A 19,606-nucleotide genomic window follows, 5' to 3' on the forward strand; every position below is an offset into this window, starting at 1 on the left:
GAGGAAAGAAAGACATGGACATCTTGGATGACATGGGGGTGAGTAAATTATCAGCAAAAGTTTTTTCGAAAGTGAACTAATCCTTTAAATGATGTGATCATACACAGCTAACACACTATGGCTCATTCTAAAAGAACTAAAAGCAGAAAGAATCAAATGAACACTGACATCATGAAGTCAACATGAAAGCACGCTTGTAACCCAGTTTCCTTCCATTAACTGATGTTTTTTTTTTTTTTTTGACTAAATGATATTTACAGGAAAAAAGGTGGGTAGAATCTGATTGGGAAAAATAGTGTCTACATAACAGCTGGATGAAAAACTGTTGTATGGAACAAATTACACGGATGCACAGGAAGACAAAGGACAAGCATTCCATATTGACTAAAATTGACTAAAAAAGAGAGTTTTAAACTACATATGAAGAGTTCAGATGCAAAAGCCTCTAAATGCCATTTGAAATTTTCTTCTAGAATGATCATTTTTATCAAGCTTGTATATTTAAATTCAGTAATTTCACTTAAATGACAATTCATAGGTAATCTTCATCCCCATTTAAGTAAAAGTAATTAACTAAAATATACAAGCTTGATAAAAATAATCATTCTAGAAGAAAATTTCAAATGGCACTTAGAGGCTTTTGCATCTGAACTCTTCATATGTAAACATACATATGAACTAAACTTTTAAATGAGGCACATTTAAGCCACAGCGTCTCAATGTGAAGTGCGGTACCTGTTCGTCTATCCTGCGCTGCAACTGCATGATCTTGTTCTCCATGCCGATGTTGAGTTTCTTGAAGTGTTCGACCGAGCGTGCCTCGATCTTGAGTTTCTTGAGTTCCCACTTGGCTCGCATGCGACGGGTGCAGCACTGCAGGTACACGATGGCTCGGAGCGAACGCTTGAACCACTGCCGCGCCAACCAGCCGCGCACCATCTTCTGAATGATGATGGCCTTGTGCTCGCGCAGAAGCTAAACAAACACACAACAACACATGATGAACAGGTGAAAACAACACAAATATGCAAGAGTTAAGAAAGACAGTGAGCACTACAGTGACAGCGCAGTGAAATGCTCTCAAATCGCTTTTTTCTCTCACACCTTCTGCCTTTTTAATTTGCAGATATTACACATCCTGCCTCGATAAACCACTGATCAACAGAGCTCTGACCGAAGGAAAATAGAGGAGTGAGAGAGAGAGAGTAAGTAATAATACAGCCACAGCTGCTGTGGTCCATCAGTGGGACAGTCCCTACACTGGAACAATTTTCTGCCTGTGAGATCACATGACCAAACACATTAAGGGTCATCACAACACTGTGCTAAATCATCCTCTTCCAGAGGCTTCAAAAACTTTCACCAGAGACAAGTAAGCCAAAATAATTTGTCGAAAAGACCTCAGGGTGGAACAGAATTGCTAGTTTCTTAGTTCAATAATTTATTCATTTTTTTGTTACTGGAAGGTGCTCTTTTCAAATAGTTTAGAGTGGAACCAAACACACCAAATTTAACGGTGTTTACACTCTTGGCAGCCAATTACTTATCATTCAAAATAATCTCTCGATATTTCATAACACATTGTGGTTTAATCTCGTTTTTCTACTGTTACAGATTACACCTGGGTGCAAAAAGTCTCTACATATTTTATCTTATTTTTATCTTATAACCTTGTTATTGATAATCAACTTCATATCATTTCATATACTGTATTAGTTGTTTACTCTGTTATTATAAGCTGCAAATGCTTTGGAGATAAAAACATACAGTTTCTTTCATAAAAGTAAAACTTGTATCAAATATTTGAAATGTGAAATTAAAACATTGGAAAACAATTAATATTGTTAACTGAAAATTTGAGATTTTACAAGTTTGTTTGGTATTAATTAATATTTTTGAACTAAGTATCATATGCTCATCATGGCTGCATTAATTAAAAATTGATTGCATTTATTTATCATGCATTTACATAAAAAAAAGGAAAACTACAATATTGCAAATAACAATAAAACTACAATCAGAGTCACATGATCCTTTATAAATTATTCTAATGTGCTGACGTACTGCTTAAGAAACATTTCTCATTATTATCATTGTTTAAAATAGTTAAGTTGCTTAATATTTTTGTGGAAAGCGTGATGCACTTTTTTTTTCAGAATTCTATGATGAATAATTAGTTGAAATGAATGCATCCTTGCAGAAAAAAAAAACAAACTTCTTTCTTCTTTATATAAAAAAGTAGTTTAATTGAAATTAAATTGGCTTTAATCCATTGCACTTTTAACCCCATTCAGTTGCCCAGGAGTGTAGTTAGCCGCTTTCACAGGTCATGTGTCCAATGCCTGAAATAATTAATTGGTTTCTAATGTGTTAATTATAAACCACCCTGCCAACATCATACGTTACCCTGATGCATGCAAGTATAAAACCCAGCTAGTTTAAATGTTACAGTAAAAACGGAACTAAATTACAACTGCAAAGGTGCATGTAAATAAAAGTGCAGTATGTGTGAGGATGTGTAAAAGGGTATTATAATGTCTGGTTTCCTCCTCACCGCTTTGTACAGTTGTCTGGCCATGTAAGCCCTGAGGATGCACTGCATGGCAAGAGCAGCGGCCTTCTTGCGTTTGTAACATGTTCTCTGGACATACATGCGCTGGTACTTCTGAATGATGATTGCAGCACGTGTGCGACGCAGGAATTTTGCAAGACTGTGGGTCAGGAAGAACAACGTAGAGGTTAACACATGAAAAAAAAGAGTTTAGGGTGCAATAGTTGGGTTCCCAGAAGTAAGAATTCCATTCATATTTTAAAAATGACTTATAAATCCTTAAACACAGATATACTGTGAGCTCCAAAGTTGTTAATTAATGGTATAGCTTTTGTTGAATTCATCAGTTCGCATTATTTGAACATATTTTTCCAAAGAATGGTGATTAAGAGAGGAATTTCTGGTGAAAAACTACATTACCCATGATTCTAAAGAAAATTCCACCAATCAGAGTCATGGTGAGAAAATTGCACCAAAAGATCTCTGCAGTGAACGCCAACTACCATGATGCACCATGAATGTCTCCCTACGCTAATTGTAAATGTATGCATACTTTGCAATAAATGTAAGATATATATATATATATATATATATTCAACATCTTTAAATCAATAGTTTTATACTTCATTTTAAATATGATGAATATGATTCAACTACAACTATGTGATATGATTTTGCTCTTTCCCTCATTAAAGTACACAGTCTTGTGCCTTTGTCTTTAAATAAATATAAATAAGTATATATATATATATATATATATTTTATTTTTTTTTCCTCAAATCTTCAAATTGGAGTTCATAATGTTGTAATTTTCCTAAGCTGGGCTGGCTGGTTTGTTTCATAGCTTTTAACTCATGGCTTATAATTCCGGAACCATCTCCACAGTCAAAGTGAACGGGCACTTTGTATTCTAGAAGCTCCGTGTCATCTTATTTTGTATGATTCTGCTTTTCATAAATATAGTCTGGCTCCGCCCACTATGAGATGAGTCCCCTTACCAGCGGGCCTGGTGTCCACGGACGTATCTCTGGATGGTTGTGGCAGCATGTTTCATGCGCAGGTACTTCTTGCGCGCCAGCCAGCAGCGGATGGTCTTCTGGATGCGGATGCAAGCAGCACGCAACTTATCTGCACGCAGTTTTTCCAGGTACGCAACCTGCCCCGCTCTGAAAAAAATCTTGGTCTTGCCAAACTGGTACTTATCTGGATCCTATCGAGGACAAAAAAAAAAAAAATGGAGAGAGAATTAGACTTTTCATTAATGTTAAACTTTATCTTCAACTAGTATTTCCAATTCTGGGTGAAATCAGGACATTGTTGCTAAGTGTTTTTTTTAAATCAGGTCAAAAGAGTTCAAGTCCCCACACAGAGTATACATATAGTTTTATAAGCTGAGTTGTCCTCTTCTTGTACCTGCACAAGTTTCTCCAGAACGTTCTTACAGGTCATCTTCCTGTCCGTCAAAACATCTTTTTGTACCATCAGGACACGATACCTGCTAAAGAACTCTTGATACGTCCACCTGACAAACAAAAGTAGTCGTGCAAACACAAATATACAGTCAGGAAGCGTTTGACAAAAGGGAGTTCGGTGTGGTAATGTATAGATCTTCACTGTACCTAGATGGGAAACCAGCTGCGGAGATGCGTATTGTTTCCAAAACTCCACAAGCACGAAGTTGCTGCACTGCCCTCTTGGGGTCAAACCTGGTAATGACACAAATCAGATATCAGCCTAGAATCACCACCACTTCTGCTGTTCAAAATGATATTTAGAATGATATCTCATGAAGAAATAATATTAGGCCTACAGATTGTCTAAACTAGTGAGCTGCCAGCCTAGATAGGTTTTTGGGCCATGGTTGGCACACTCCTGATATGCAGTGAAATTATGCTACCTTTTGCAGTTCTTTTAAGCACTATAATAAATGACATGCTGCAGCTTTAATACTGGTAACATTTCATCATATAAGATGCTGAAAAAAGCTTAGGGAAATTTTGTAGCTTTGGGAATCTTTATGCATCTCTTGATTCTGAGAAAGGCAATCTGATTCTAGTTACAAGAAAATATTCAAAACCCCCCTCTTCAAATTTGTTAAGATATTTCCAGTACTTGCTGGGATTGTGACAAAGAAGCTTGTTTTTTTATTGATGTATTGAATTAAAGGCAGAGTAGGCGTTTATTCCAGAAACATTATTTGTCAATTTGTCATGCTGGATATATATATATATACACTCACCGGCCACTTTATTAGGTACACCTGTCCAACTGCTCGTTAACACTTAATTTCTAAGCAGCCAATCACATGGCGGCAACTCAGTGCATTTAGGCATGTAGACATGGTCAAGACAATCTCCTGCAGTTCAAACCGAGCATCAGTATGGGGAAGAAAGGTGATTTGAGTGACTTTGAACGTGGCATGATTGTTGGTTCCAGAAGGGCTGGTCTGAGTATTTCAGAAACTGCTAATCTACTGGGATTTTCACGCACAACCATCTCTAGGGTTTACAGAGAATGGTCCGAAAAAGAAAAAACATCCAGTGAGCGGCAGTTCTGTGGGCGGAAATGCCTTGTTGATGCCAGAGGTCAGAGGAGAATGGCCAGACTGGTTCGAGCTGATAGAAGGGCAACAGTGACTCAAATAACCACCCGTTACAACCAAGGTGGGCAGAAGAGCATCTCTGAACGCACAGTACGTCGAACTTTGAGGCAGATGGGCTACAGCAGCAGAAGACCACACCGGGTGCCACTCCTTTCAGCTAAGAACAGGAAACTGAGGCTACAATTTGCACAAGCTCATCGAAATTGGACAATAGAAGATTGGAAAAACGTTGCCTGGTCTGATGAGTCTCGATTTCTGCTGCGACATTCGGATGGTAGGGTCAGAATTTGGCGTCTACAACATGAAAGCATGGATCCATCCTGCCTTGTATCAACGGTTCAGGCTGGTGGTGGTGGTGTCATGGTGTGGGGAATATTTTCTTGGCACTCTTTGGGCCCCTTGGTACCAATTGAGCATCGTTGCAACGCCACAGCCTACCTGAGTATTGTTGCTGACCATGTCCATCCCTTTATGACCACAATGTACCCAACTTCTGATGGCTACTTTCAGCAGGATAATGCACCATGTCATAAAGCTGGAATCATCTCAGACTGGTTTCTTGAACATGACAATGAGTTCGCTGTACTCAAATGGCCTCCACAGTCACCAGATCTCAATCCAATAGAGCATCTTTGGGATGTGGTGGAACGGGAGATTCGCGTCATGGATGTGCAGCCGACAAATCTGCGGCAACTGTGTGATGCCATCATGTCAAAATGGACCAAACTCCCTGAGGAATGCTTCCAGCACCTTGTTGAATCTATGCCACGAAGAATTGAGGCAGTTCTGAAGGCAAAAGGGGGTCCAACCCGTTACTAGCATGGGGTACCTAATAAAGTGGCCGGTGAGTGTATATATATATATATATATATATATATATATATTATATATATATATATATGTGTGTGTGTGTGTGTGTGTGTGTGTGTATTAGGGCTGTCAAACGATTAATCGCGATTAATCGGATCCAAAATAAAAGTTTGAGACACACTCATTTCATTGGTTTCACATTCTCATGTGCCACACCCATGATTTCTCACACTGTGAGTGTCAACCCGGTCAGTCAAATGCCTGAAAGATTATTTTATCTTTAGATCTACCTGTTGAGCCACTCGTGATTGACTAGTTATGCCTCAAATTAGTTCAAATCTCCCAAAATATAGAGCGAGCGCAAATGCGAGACAGAAACCGTGCTCCAAACCACGTAGTGTGCACAGTGAAGGAAAGCGAGCGAGAGATCTTGCGTGACTAATCTAGAACCCATGTAATCTAGGTGGTCTAGGTAAGAGCTCTTTAAGAGCTCCCTGCTGTGTGTGTTCATGTGTTTTGAAGGAGGCGTGGCTTTGGAGACGCTTTGAAGGGAGAGTGGGATCTTATGCTTTTAAAGCTAGCTTGCTAATTGCTAGCCTCTCTGAAAATCACCTACCCTACCTTTATTATGTGTGCTGTAGGTTCATTTAACATAAATCATTGTTTAACCATGATTTCATTTTTTCATTTTATTTTCTGTATTAAAACAACTGTTATTGAGGGAAAATTAAAATATATTTTAAGTTTATATTTTGATTTTATGTGTTCATCTGTAGCATTGTAATTTAGATAAAATTTAGATTATGTTAATGCATTAATACATGATTAATTTATGTCATCCTAAGGCCCACTAGCAAGTTTGCCGAGGCCTTGTAGTGAACACCACTTGAATCTACAAGTTGAGAATCTCAACTTATGATCACAGTATATGTATACACAGAGAGAGAGAGAGAGAGAGAAGACGGAAAGCTGATGAAAAACTGACGTGAAGGCAAATTTGAAATCGTTGGGTTTGATGCAGCGAACGTAATGAGGCGTAGTCGCATTCAGCGTCTCCATCAGCAGATGCAGAGAGTTACGGAACTACAGAGAGAGAAAGAAAAGTAAACATTCACTCAAAATCTAACATAAACTTGCAGTATTTTTAATCTCATTCACTGTCACTGCTTATTTATACAGTATAACACAAAAATACAATTCATGTACGTAGATATTCAATAAAAGTACAAATACGAGTAGGCTTCTACCTGCAGCCCGACAGTCTTCTTATGTTCTTTGCCAGATTGGCCAGCTATGCTCTTGACTGGTTTGACACTGAGGCGAGTGCGTCCTCCAGTGGTCAGAGCAGCACCGGTTGGACTCGTTGCTTTCTCCTCATCATGGAACAGCTCCACCAGCAGGTCAAACTGAGAATTACAGCCAAGACAGACTTAACATACTGGTCAGATACTGTACCATCATTAGTCAAACAGACTTTTGGACATGGAAATAAAGCAAAGGTCTTATTGAAAAACTGTAATTTGCTCTTAAATTGTTTTTAATTTCAAGTCCCCCTGTAGTCAATAATTATATCCCTTAAAACTCATCTTTGATCACCACAATGACATTTAAATGTTTTTTCCTTGGAAACAAAAGGAAAAGCCTTAAAATAGCTTGATTGTAACTACACCCTTATGAATATCCAAATTAGCCCTGCCTCCACTCACTCGCACCAGCTCAGAGATCCAATCGTTGATGATTACACATTGACGCGATTGGTTACAAGCTAGTTTGTGACATCAGAAACACCAGTGATTTCAAACCACGTTTTTGAGACTGTCGTTGGTTCACCGCGGTTTTAAAGAGCCCCTATCATAGCATTTGAAATGTTCCTATTTTTGTTTTGGGAGTTCCCAAAAACAGTTTAACGTGCATGCAAGGATAAAAACACTTTATTTGTCTTATAATATGCATTTATTTTTACCCGATTTGCTCAACGACTCCCAAATGATTCGTTCGACGATTCATTTTCCATCTCCTTTGAGTGACGCGAATCTGCGGCGATTGGTCAAATGACCCAGTCAGTTGTTATTGGTAAACCGTAGGCAGAGACTGTCGACAACGGAATGCTCATAACCAGGATTATAGCTTGTCAAGTGTTGAAAATTGTTTATAGTGTTTGAACAAACGTGTCAGAAAAAGTGCACTTTCCACACGGTCCCTTACTCACGTCTCCGTCAAGAGCGAGCTTTCCCGGCGAAACTCACATTGCGGTGGCTTTTGAGGGGCAGTGCTTATTATATAGAGTGAAGACATACCTGGCTAAGTCGTTTAGGAGGTAATTGCCATTTTTCAATGAATGTCTGGTGAATATCAAAAACAAAACTAACTTTACCCCGTTTAGAAGCTGTGCGGAGTGTACACAACACATACAACACAATATAACTATATGTGCATGCTACAGAAAACATAGCATCAAACATTATTAATAATACTTACAGATTGTGATTCGGAGGAGGACGAACCTGATCCATATACAGTGGATACTGAGCCCTCCTTCAGGAACAACCGGCTTGCGAATCCACATTTGAATTCATTTATGTTTTTGAATGATTCGTCATTAAAATGATGAGAACACAAGGTTCGGGCTATACTGTTGTGGTATCGTTGCAAATATGAACTCTAACCACTGATTCTTCACATGCTCGTCCCTGGACAATGAAAACAAGTGGCTGAACTCTCTTTGCAAGAACACAGCGTCTTCTCGACATGACGCTATTCAGCTGAAGTTTTTGAATGTGTTCTAGACGTCACTTCAAGTCTGCGCGCGCAGTTGTTGAGAGCGGCCAATGAGCTAAAGTTTGTATCTACTTCACGACGAAACAGCTAATGACTCGTTTCAAAAACAATTCATTTCATAGACTCAGAGTCGACTCTCACTTTTGAAAGACAATAACTTTATATACGGTGCACTTTCAGATATAAATCTTTGCAGGATGTTTTCATTCCCTTATAGCTATATTCCACACACCATGAACAGTCATTTTCAAAAGTCCATGATAGGTGCTCTTTAAGGAGAAAATACTCAGCAATGGTGTTGACTTTGAATTTGCACATTGTTTGACTCAAAGTATGTAAAAAAAAAAACACATAGACATATTAATTACATTAAAAACTTGATTTTCACCACAGGGGGACTTTCAATTAATTTGTATATGGACTCAGCTACAGATAAAGTCAGTTGTCACTCCTCTTTTGAGTGCGTAATTTTGTTCTGTACATGGTTTACTTATTTACAGAAGTGAATCATTCTTTTAAAAGAAGGAAGCCTCAAAAAGCAGTAGTTTGCAGTGATTTCAGAATATCTAAGGGGAGTTGTTAGGTACAACCAAGCGTGCCGCACAAGCCCTGAAAAGTGAAGGCAAAACATCTCGATCGCCCCCCGGTGGCTAGTCCTAGTATAGGTCATAAAACCCCGCCTCACCATGTTATTCAACGGCACGTGAGACCAACTAAACAATTAAATTACACTTCAAATATCGCTTTTCCAAATATGGTTTCTGCTATGTACTGCAGTTTGTATCACGCTGATGTAATTTCAAGTGTTTGCTTTTAAAATAAATTTGTTTTTAGGTTGTAGTTTGATGCGGTGTCGGTGACGTCGTGATTTGCCAGGTTCTCAGTCTTTTTTTCGGGATCTTCGGAGGACTGAGCAGATTTGAGCTTTAAATGTATCTAAATTTCTATATTGAATTTAAAAAAAGTGCAGGAGCGTGATCTTGTGATTGATTCTGCGAGAGTGAGGGCGGGGCCTTGATTTCGCGGCTTTACTTCCTGCTCACTATTGTGCCTGTCTGGTCCCGAAAACGCTTCTGCGCAGAATCAAGTTCCAAGATGTATATATCGGGATACTGGCGGCTTCACTTCTGACCAATGGGAGAGAGCGAAGGGGCGTTGTCCATCTTTTGTTTGCAGTCTATGGGTACAACGCGCCTAAAACCCATGTTTAGCTGTTTTAAAGATCACTGTAAACAATTGCTTCACAAAACTCAATGCTTTTATAAAATGGTTGAAACATTTTCCTGGCAAGGTTTCATAAAATAAATGCACAACAGCATTTTACGAGTGTTTCGAATGTGACTCAACCAATCATAATCAAGAATGGGGACAAACCATTTTATAAAAGAGAATTCACTCCTGAAAACTTTAGGGAGTTACAACTGAATTTCTTAACTGAACTGTGTTAAATGGTTAGCATTCATGTTTTTGTACAGGCTTGAGACACTTGAGCATTTGTCACTTGCAATACTTAGCAGTTTGTGGTAGCCTTTGTCAACAGAACACTTAAGTATCACTTTTTTTAATTCAGCAAAGCATAATTAATAATTATGCATGTCAAGGCAAGCAAACCATTATACAGTGGGATATTAATGAACAGAAGGGGCCATTTACTCAGATAATGTCCCTAGGGTCTCATTTACATTGATCGCTAAGAGTTTGCGTTCTGAGGGTAACTAGTGCTGGTACTAAGCAGCATGCAGCCTAAGCAAAATAAAAGTTATCGAGGGACCAACAATTTAAACATCAAGTCCCCACACAGCAAACAAACAAACAAACTCCAGCTTTTGCCTGTTTTTATTATTTTTTATTTTTTTAGTCTATGTATAGAACATATGGATTCGTTTGGCTGTTGCATTTTAAAAAGCGTAGTTCACCCAAAAATGAAAATTACGTCATTATGTATTGTTCTAAACCTGTATGTTTTTTTCCCCATTAATTACCTTGATCGTTGCGGCCTGCCACAATTTCATAATGAGACAAAAATATTTTTGCACTTTTCATAACATAAAAGTTCATAAAAAGTTAATGTAGTGATTTGAGCTAGGGATGGGCAACGATTAATCGCGATTAATCGCATCCAAAATAAAAGTTTGTGTTTACATAATATATGTGTGTGTAGTGTGTATAATTAATTTGTATATATAAATACCCACACATGCATGTAATATTTAAGAAATATGTGCATGTATATATTTTATATATAATTATTTACAATTAATATTATATATAAATATATATATTTGATATATTAATAACACATTTTTCTTAAATATATACATGCATGTGTGGGTATTTATATATACAAATTAATTATACACACTACACACACATATATTATGTAAACACAAACTTTTATTTTGGATGCGATTAATCGTTGCCCATCCCTATTTTGAGCCCGAGCGCATTTTACCTTTTGCTTTCAAAGTAGAGGCAAATCTGGAGCATCAATTGCTTGAATAGTGTGCTCATTACTATTATTAATGAAAACCATGGCAACAAAACAGTACAATGACAAACTTAAAGCAGCACTATGCAGTTTTTTTAACCTTAATTGAATAGCTTTGGAGTTATTACAATGGTTATATGACTATAATATGGAACCAGACTATCACAACAAGCCTACTCTAAAATGAACAAACATTTTTTTCCGCGGCGACATGCCATCAAAAAAAAAAAAAAAAAGTTGGAAACACTTTCGAGAATAATGACTAAAATCTGTTTCTCAGATAAAGCTCATATGAAATTTATGGATCACATCGACCACTTATATTTTTGAGCTGGTGACTAAACTGAAAGTGAGTGAATAATGACTAAGTCTCAAATGGTCGCCCTGCTCTGTTCTGTGATGCGTGTTTGTGACTGAATCTTTAAAAATTCAACGAATCTTCTTTCATGTGATTTGGTTCATTCAACGAACAAAATAAACGAATTGACTCTAAAAAAAAATTCGTTCATTTTGATGAACGAGTTTGAACAGGAGAGTCACAAACGCACATCACAGAACAGAGCAAGGCGACCATTTGAGCTTATAAAACTTAAACTTTGTTATTATTATTATTTTTTTTTAAATGAGCGATCGTTTCGCTTGATAAGACCCTTATTCATCGTCTGGAATTGTTTAAAGCTCTTTGAACAGTTTGCAGTTTTTACTCAAACTGTCTTTTGGACCTTGAACCATTTGGTTTCCATTGAAGTCCATTATATGGAGAAAAATTCTGGAATGTTTTCATCAAAAACCTTCATTTCTTTTCGACTGAAGAAAGAAAGACATGGACATCTTGGATGACATGAGGTCGAGTAAATTATCAGCAAACGTTTTTTTTGTTTGTTTGTTTTTTTTAAAGTGAACTACTCCTTTAATTTCTGGGTGAACTGGCCTTTTAGGAGCATCAAAAATGTACTGAACAGGACAAACAGTCCAGCTGATAGTCAAAACATTTCAACTAAACAGATGTTTCATTCTGTCTGGGCAGTTGAGTTTGTTTGGATGATGTTTGGAGGCTCTAGAGCTGAAGAGGTTTTATTTTTCTACAGAATCAATGCAGTATTGAGATTGTGCCCTGCACAGCAGAAAGCAGCAGACTGAACATGCTGATACACACACACACACACACACACACGCACGCATCTCTCATACGCACACACATCCAAATCTTAATTTTTGTATCTACTAGACAGCAGTGATATTAGAGAGAGATAGAGAGCTAAAGAGACAGCATGTATATGCTAAATTTTACCTTCTGCAGGGGTACAGGTAGTCATGTTCACAAACAACACATAGACAACATGACACGATGAGAAAACAGAAACAGAATTACTAAATGCAGAAAATACAGATACATCAGACAGATGTATATAATGTACTAGTTGAACAGCAATGCAGCTCAGACACCAGCTCTGAATAATATTATGTTGGCTTGACAACGAAATATCAACCATCATTCTAAATTTCTCCTTTGGTGATCCACGTACAATAAGAATCAAAGAGGTTTGGGCTCACTTCAGATAATATAGTTCCGTCAACTGATTTAAAAATGTAATTAATAAAACATTTCTGTAATCACGATTAATCACACCTAACGTTAAAATCTGTAATGTATGGTTGTATCGTAATACATAACTTCACACTGAATATCCAAACTATTGTAGAAACAAAATTAAGATGGCATATTTTAAACATTTGTTTAATTGCATCTTTATTTGAATGAAGGCTAGTAACATTAATACCAAAACTGCAACTGATGTCTCTATTACTGTAATTCGATTTTTTTCTCAGTTTCTATAGGGATGAAGTGTAATTATATTCACATTACAGTATGATTAAAAGCCATAATTTGATACATTAAATTAAATTATCTGTGCTAATTATATATAGTGTGTGTTGTATTTAGAGTAATAATACATAGTAGTGATGATTCAGTCTCTGTCAATATCAGCTTTCTATGTTTGAATGAGAGCTGTGAGTTCATTTCCCCCAATAAGTTTATTTTGTGCATTCATTTTCACAATAAGTAAGAACAATTGTGTACTTTAAACACTGAAACTATTTTTTGACAGCCCTGATATCTCTTTGTGGAAACAATAAGCATCAAACCCTATAGAACCAATGTCAAATTTTGTTTTGACAAACTATTCAGAAGTTTTTAGGACTTTTAGCTGATGTCTGGCTTCATTTCTAATTTATGAGAAAATATAAATGTGTACCTAGATGAAGCAAGCAAACACACACATGATATTATGAACAGATGATCAATGATATGAATGTGAGGCAAAATGAATATGGTAAAAACAGATGACCTGTGTAACATGTGGAGTGAAGGATTTGGATTATCCGCTAACAGACTGATCTGGAAAAGCACCAGAGAGCCGAGCCTATTACTGATATAAATTGTTCATTTTAAATAATACTTGACTTAAAGAATAATTCTGTCAATTGAGGCATTAATATTTGTCCCAGGCAGTTTGGATTAGTACGGCATGTGTTTGCTCTTACCGCACACATTTACTGCCTCACGCTGAGGAGAAAAAGCGTTAGACAGCATTCAGAAACCCCCAGATACAGATGAAAATTATATGATTTTACAGAATCAAATTGCACTTAAAAGTTCACTTAGTCAGTATAAAAACTACCGAGACTTGCCCATGATTTTTCAAAATATTATACATTTCCATGACTTTTCTAAGCCTGAAAACATAATTCCTTATTTCTTTGAATGTGGGAAGCCCTACAATATTTCAGCAGTTAGGTCAGGTTGATAAAAGCACATAAAAAAAAAACATAGCACAATAAGAATACCATGGTATTGTTTGATATATTATTAATAAATGCTGTCCCAGCTAACAGGGAACGTTCTCAAAACTTTGGCTAACGTTCTGGCAATCCTCTTATTAAATTTATGAACCAAAGTTCTTCTAGTAACGTTAATAGAATGTTTGTTCAAAGATATCTGGTCTAGAGCCCGACCGATAAAGGATTTTAAAGGCCGATACCGATACAAATATTTTTGAGTTTTAAAATCCGATATTCCGATATATCGGCCGATATTGTATTTATTTATTTTTTTTAAACTGGACATGATAGTCACAAATTTTGTCATGCTTATTTGAGTTAAGAGAACTGACGGGGATGTTCTTTTAATTGTTATTCAAGCAATGTATGTATCGTGCCCAACTCAACGAGTGTTGCCAACAGGAACGGTGTAGAGTGCCCTCTGGTGGACAAACTATACAACTCCAACACTCATGACATGGTTGAAGCGTGTTTCGTCTGTTTTTATTTTATTTTTGAAATATTCATTTATCGGCCATTATAATTGCCGATACCGATAGTTTGGAAAATGCCTAATATCGGCCGATAATATCGGTCTGCCGATATATCGGTCTGGCTCTAATCTGGTCTTTAATAATGTTGGCTTGACAAATGAAATATCATCCTAAATGTCGCACCATGGTCTATATCAAAATGTTATGGTATCACAATCTGATCATTGGAGCTTTTCATTCAGTGTGGCTGTGTTTTGATTACCAAGTATGTTGGAATATCTTCCTGAAAAATCCACAGAGCACACCCCAGGCCATGAATACACAACTGACGGGGTGGGTTGACTTCATAACACGAGCAAATATGCATTAGTTCTGTCTTAACCGGTGTCAGAGCTGTTGAGTCATGCAAAGGCTCTTTTAGAGCTTAGAAACAGCTCTGTTGTTTAAATACTGTGACTCAAGATACAGTAACATGGTGAACTAAGATGGGAACAACAAGGTAAGGATCCAAAGTACTAGAAATATGAACTTGTACTCCCTCAGCTGTGTACATGTTGGAACTGTGCCAACAGACTGCACTAATGCTCCTTTACCAGCAGATGGCACTATGCCATTGACCTTCTCACACTTTAAGCTTCATTTAAGGTCGAAAATCGTGGATAAAAAAAGCCTGGCAACAGCTAACACTAACTTTAAGGCTGGGTTTGTCTATATACAGGCATTCAAATAACTAAAACCTCCCAGTTTCTGGTTAATGAACGGGTACATTACAGGGACAATTTCACAGTTCCTGGCCATTTTCTCCTAAACATTACAGCCCTTATTTATAAGCAAATAGAAGGCCTTCTGATGTGAAAATCACTCTTTCAGAGACGCAGAGGACATGTTTTCACTCACCTTACTGGCCTTCAGAACATGTATCTGCTCCTCATTAACTGTATCTTTATTCTTCTCCAGAAAACCATCACACTGATACTCCACCTGACAGATACAGAGACAGTGGAGGTTATCATAGGAAAGAAAATCCATGAATGAGTCTCTAATAAGTTTCTGGTTTTTTTTTTCCTTCACAAATGTATAATTACAAATTGAAAATGTCGACTTTTTGATGTCTATAATAAGGTTTCACAGCATTATTTTATTATAACTGTGATGCTATTAATTTTTTTGTATCATAGATATTTATTAGGGCTGTGCAAAGATTAATTTCGATTTATCGCGTCCAAAATAAAAGTTTGTGTTTACATAATATATATATATATATATATATATATTGAATATATATATACACATGTATAATGAAAAAAATATATATATATATATATATTGAATATATATATACACATGTATAATGGAAAAAAAAAATATATATATATATATATATATATATTGGGTAACACTTTACAATAAGGTTTATTAGTTAACATTAGTTAATGTATTTACTAACATGCACTAACCATGAGCAATGCATTTGTTACTGCATTTGTTCGTCTTTGTTAATGTTAGTTCATGAAAACACAGCTGTTCATTGTTTGTTCATGTTAGTTCACGGTGCATTAACTAATGTTAACAAGATTTTAATCAAGTATTAGTAAATGTTGAAAATAACATTAACAAAGATTAACAAATGCTGTATATGTGCTATTCATTATTAGTTCATATTAACTAATGTAGTTAACTAATGTTAACTAACGAACCTTATTGTAAAGTGTTACCTTATTTTGTAAACACGCACACATGCATGTATATATTTAAGAAAATGTTATTTACAAATATATATTTATATTTATATAATATATATTTTGTATTTAAATATATTTTGGACTTTTATTTTGGATGCGATTAATCGCAATTAATTTTTGCACAGCCCTAATATATATATATATATATATATATATATATATACATACAGTATTTACAGACAAATAATTCTTAAATATATACATGCATTTATATGTTTTTAAAAATACAAAATAATTATACACACCACACATATATTAATATAAACACAAACTTTTATGTTGGATGCGTTAAATCGGAATTAATCTTTGCATAGCCCTAATATATATATATATATATATATTAATTAGTTTTTATTTTTCTATAGAAGTTTACTCAACTATGACGACTTCCGCTTGTGACCCGGAAATGTGAAAAAAGTAAATTCCTGATAGATAGACAACATCATGTCCCGCCCAACATTTTTTCTCATTTGTGAAGCCATTTCCCTTGGTTATATCACAATATGAAAGAAAAGACCATATTAACTTTTATTTCACGCAAACTGTAATAAATACTATAAATAAATAACTTCATGATACCTGATTAAGCAATCTTAACCAATTGATTCCAAAAATATACTTGTAATTAGATTATATTATGTTTTAAAATACAAATAATCGGACAACAATTTTGTTTCTTTTGATTACATGATTACATAATTTTCACAAAATAGCAGTAAATATTTCACAATATATTGATTCTCACTAATTCTTCTTTTTTATCTTTTAAATTGTTTTGTGGAATTACACAAGACAGAAGCTACACATCATAACAAATAAGAGATTTAATATGTTTTGCGTTTTATTTTGATTATTTTTGTGCTTTAATTAATTAGTACTTTTTCATAAACTTACAATACAACCCCACGGCAGTTCCTTCAGAACTGCCAGTTTAGAAAACCCAGGCATAAGGTATTGTTTAATGCACTACAACACAAGTTTTTTTTTCCTTTGGAATTTAATATCACTACAGTACAACATTATCTGCTTAAAATCTACATGATAAGGTTTAAAGTAAGGTCAAACGCAATTTAAAAGTAATCAAAAAGTAGTCAGATTACATTACCTAAAATGTGTAATGTATTAGATACAGTTTTACTAGATGTATTACTAACTACAGTTTTCATTATGTAATTTGTAAGCAATCTACCCAGCACTGATTATAACTAAGAGGTCCATTAAACGATTTGCTTGTCGGACTGTACGAACATCATCCTCACTAGAAGCCATGTCACACCGTATGATCTCAGCTGTCATTAAAGTCACACTGTACGGCAGTCAAGACGCATGCAAGAAGACTCGTCCGGAGTTGTACATCAACAATCCGTGACATGTTAAGTGACGTGAGCTGCGTTTACATGAGGGATATAAATGGTGGCTAGCAAACAAAGACAATCTCTAGCGTTAATTTTAATCATGACTTCTTTTTGAATGAAAACTGGGGGGAAATAAAGACGATGTGTGTCGGGTGCAAGTGGTGGTTCATTGTTATTCCCAATAATTACATGATCAGGTTTTGTGCTCCGATTGGTTTTTGATTTGACAGTTGTCATAGAAGTCACACTACAGGACTGTGTGTCAAATCTTCTTGTAAAATGTGATTGCAACAGTCATTAATCTGCAGTTGGTGAACATGTCAAACTAATGGTGCGTTCACACCGGACACGAATAGCGCGTCAGGCGCGAATGATTTCAATGTTAAGTCAATGCAAAGACGCGTTATGCGCTTAAAAAATTCCTGCGGCGCGAATCATTTGCGTGTCAAGTTCGCGCGAATTGGGCGTCTGGCGCGTTAAGCGTGTTACGCGCGAATGATTTAGTTAGTGCTATTTGTGCATTCACGCGTTTGACGCGAATTCGCGTCTGCCGCCCGAGTTGAAAAATCTGAACTTTTGCGTCAATTCGTGCTGCGTTAACTAGGGTTGGGTATCGTTTGAATTTGAACGATTCTGATTCCGATTGCGATTCCTTGTTTCGATTCCGGTTCCTAACGATTCTCGATTCCGATTCTTTTAAGAGGCAGGGTCAAAAAAGTTTAGCTAACCTTGCTAACCAACGGCCTTTCTGAAAGAAATAATCCTTTCTGAAGGAAATACTCCTTCTGTAAAAATACTCCTTTTGTCACAAATTTTGCGTTTTGCCGAGATTTCGTTATTTTTAGAAAAGTGAAGCCACACTTTGGATCGCCAACGTAAGGTACTCATGTTCGACTCGTGTGGTTATGCCAACACTTCTGGTAGACGCTTCTTCGTTGGTGTTGTTCAGCTGTTTCTTCTTCCGCTCGGCGGACTGTGAATATCGAAACTAGGAATCGAAATTTTAACTTTTGAACGATTCCGGGAAAAACGAAAAGTTAGTCTCGGTTCCAATCGATACTCGATTCTCGATACCCAACCCTAGCGTTAACCAATCAGGAGCCTAGCTACTTGCTCACGAGGTGATGTATCTGGATGCTTCAATAAATTATTTTGTAATATGACTAAATGCATGGTGGGTGGGATTATGCACAACAAAGCAAATGTTTTATCACTTAAAACTTTATTTCTATATACGAGACATGTTCATATTGTATTGAATGTTATTCATTCCATATCAAGATTATATGAAATATTATTATGATGTTTAGACAACCAACATACATGTGCATAAGTTCGTGTCTGGACGTGAGAGAGAAAATAATCACAGGACAGGTTAATAACTTTTGAAGGCTGGCTCTATTTATCATCAAAACAAAAATAAATGACAGCTAGATTAGATGGATGAGGGTGATCCTCGCTCCGATGCGGGACAACAGGTCATCAAACTGGGCGCGTGACAGGTGGAAGTACCGCTGACAGCGGCCGTCATCCAGCGCAGCTCCTGGAGCGTGCAAATGGTGAAACTCGCCAAACGGTTCGCCTCCGAAGGGTCCGGTGGACACAAATATACGGCGACAATGATCCCCACGCCGCTGTTCTGGTCTCCAGAGTAAATACCAAGACAGCAAACTGACATTGAATCAACGTGGAAACGACGTCTCTCATGACATCGAAACAACGTTGATTTTGCTCATCGAATTAACGTTGAACCAACGTCAGACGCGGCATTCTTCAAAGCTAAATGAAAATCGAAAATTGGTTTGCTTTTATAATGTTGAAACAACGTTGATTTCAAGTTGATTTTCCGTTAGTTTTGAAAGAATGACGCGTCTGACGTTGGTTCAACGTTAATTCGATGAGCAAAACAATGTCAGATCAACGTTGTTTCGATGTCATGTTTCCAAGTTGATTCAATGTCAGT

General features: G+C 36.5%; 1 protein-coding gene across 4 annotated transcripts in view; it reads right to left on the reverse strand.

The window, feature by feature from the left end:
• myo5aa (myosin VAa) overlaps positions 1-19,606 on the reverse strand; it is a 96,212-nt gene that overhangs the window by 28,915 nt on the left and 47,691 nt on the right. For all 4 annotated transcript variants that reach the window (XM_089135384.1, XM_089135383.1, XM_089135386.1 and 1 more), the window contains exons 14-21: positions 15,444-15,527; positions 7,211-7,369; positions 6,949-7,046; positions 4,171-4,257; positions 3,965-4,073; positions 3,550-3,761; positions 2,555-2,711; positions 736-975 (exon numbers count right to left, since the gene is read on the reverse strand). In XM_089135384.1, the coding sequence (XP_088991510.1) occupies positions 736-975; positions 2,555-2,711; positions 3,550-3,761; positions 3,965-4,073; positions 4,171-4,257; positions 6,949-7,046; positions 7,211-7,369; positions 15,444-15,527 (1,146 nt within the window). The remainder of the gene's footprint in view (positions 1-735; positions 976-2,554; positions 2,712-3,549; positions 3,762-3,964; positions 4,074-4,170; positions 4,258-6,948; positions 7,047-7,210; positions 7,370-15,443; positions 15,528-19,606) is intronic.

The sequence above is a fragment of the Pimephales promelas genome, chromosome 10 (assembly GCF_988280905.1).
Source record: "Pimephales promelas chromosome 10, fPimPro1.hap1.1, whole genome shotgun sequence".
NCBI lineage: Eukaryota > Metazoa > Chordata > Actinopteri > Cypriniformes > Leuciscidae > Pimephales > Pimephales promelas.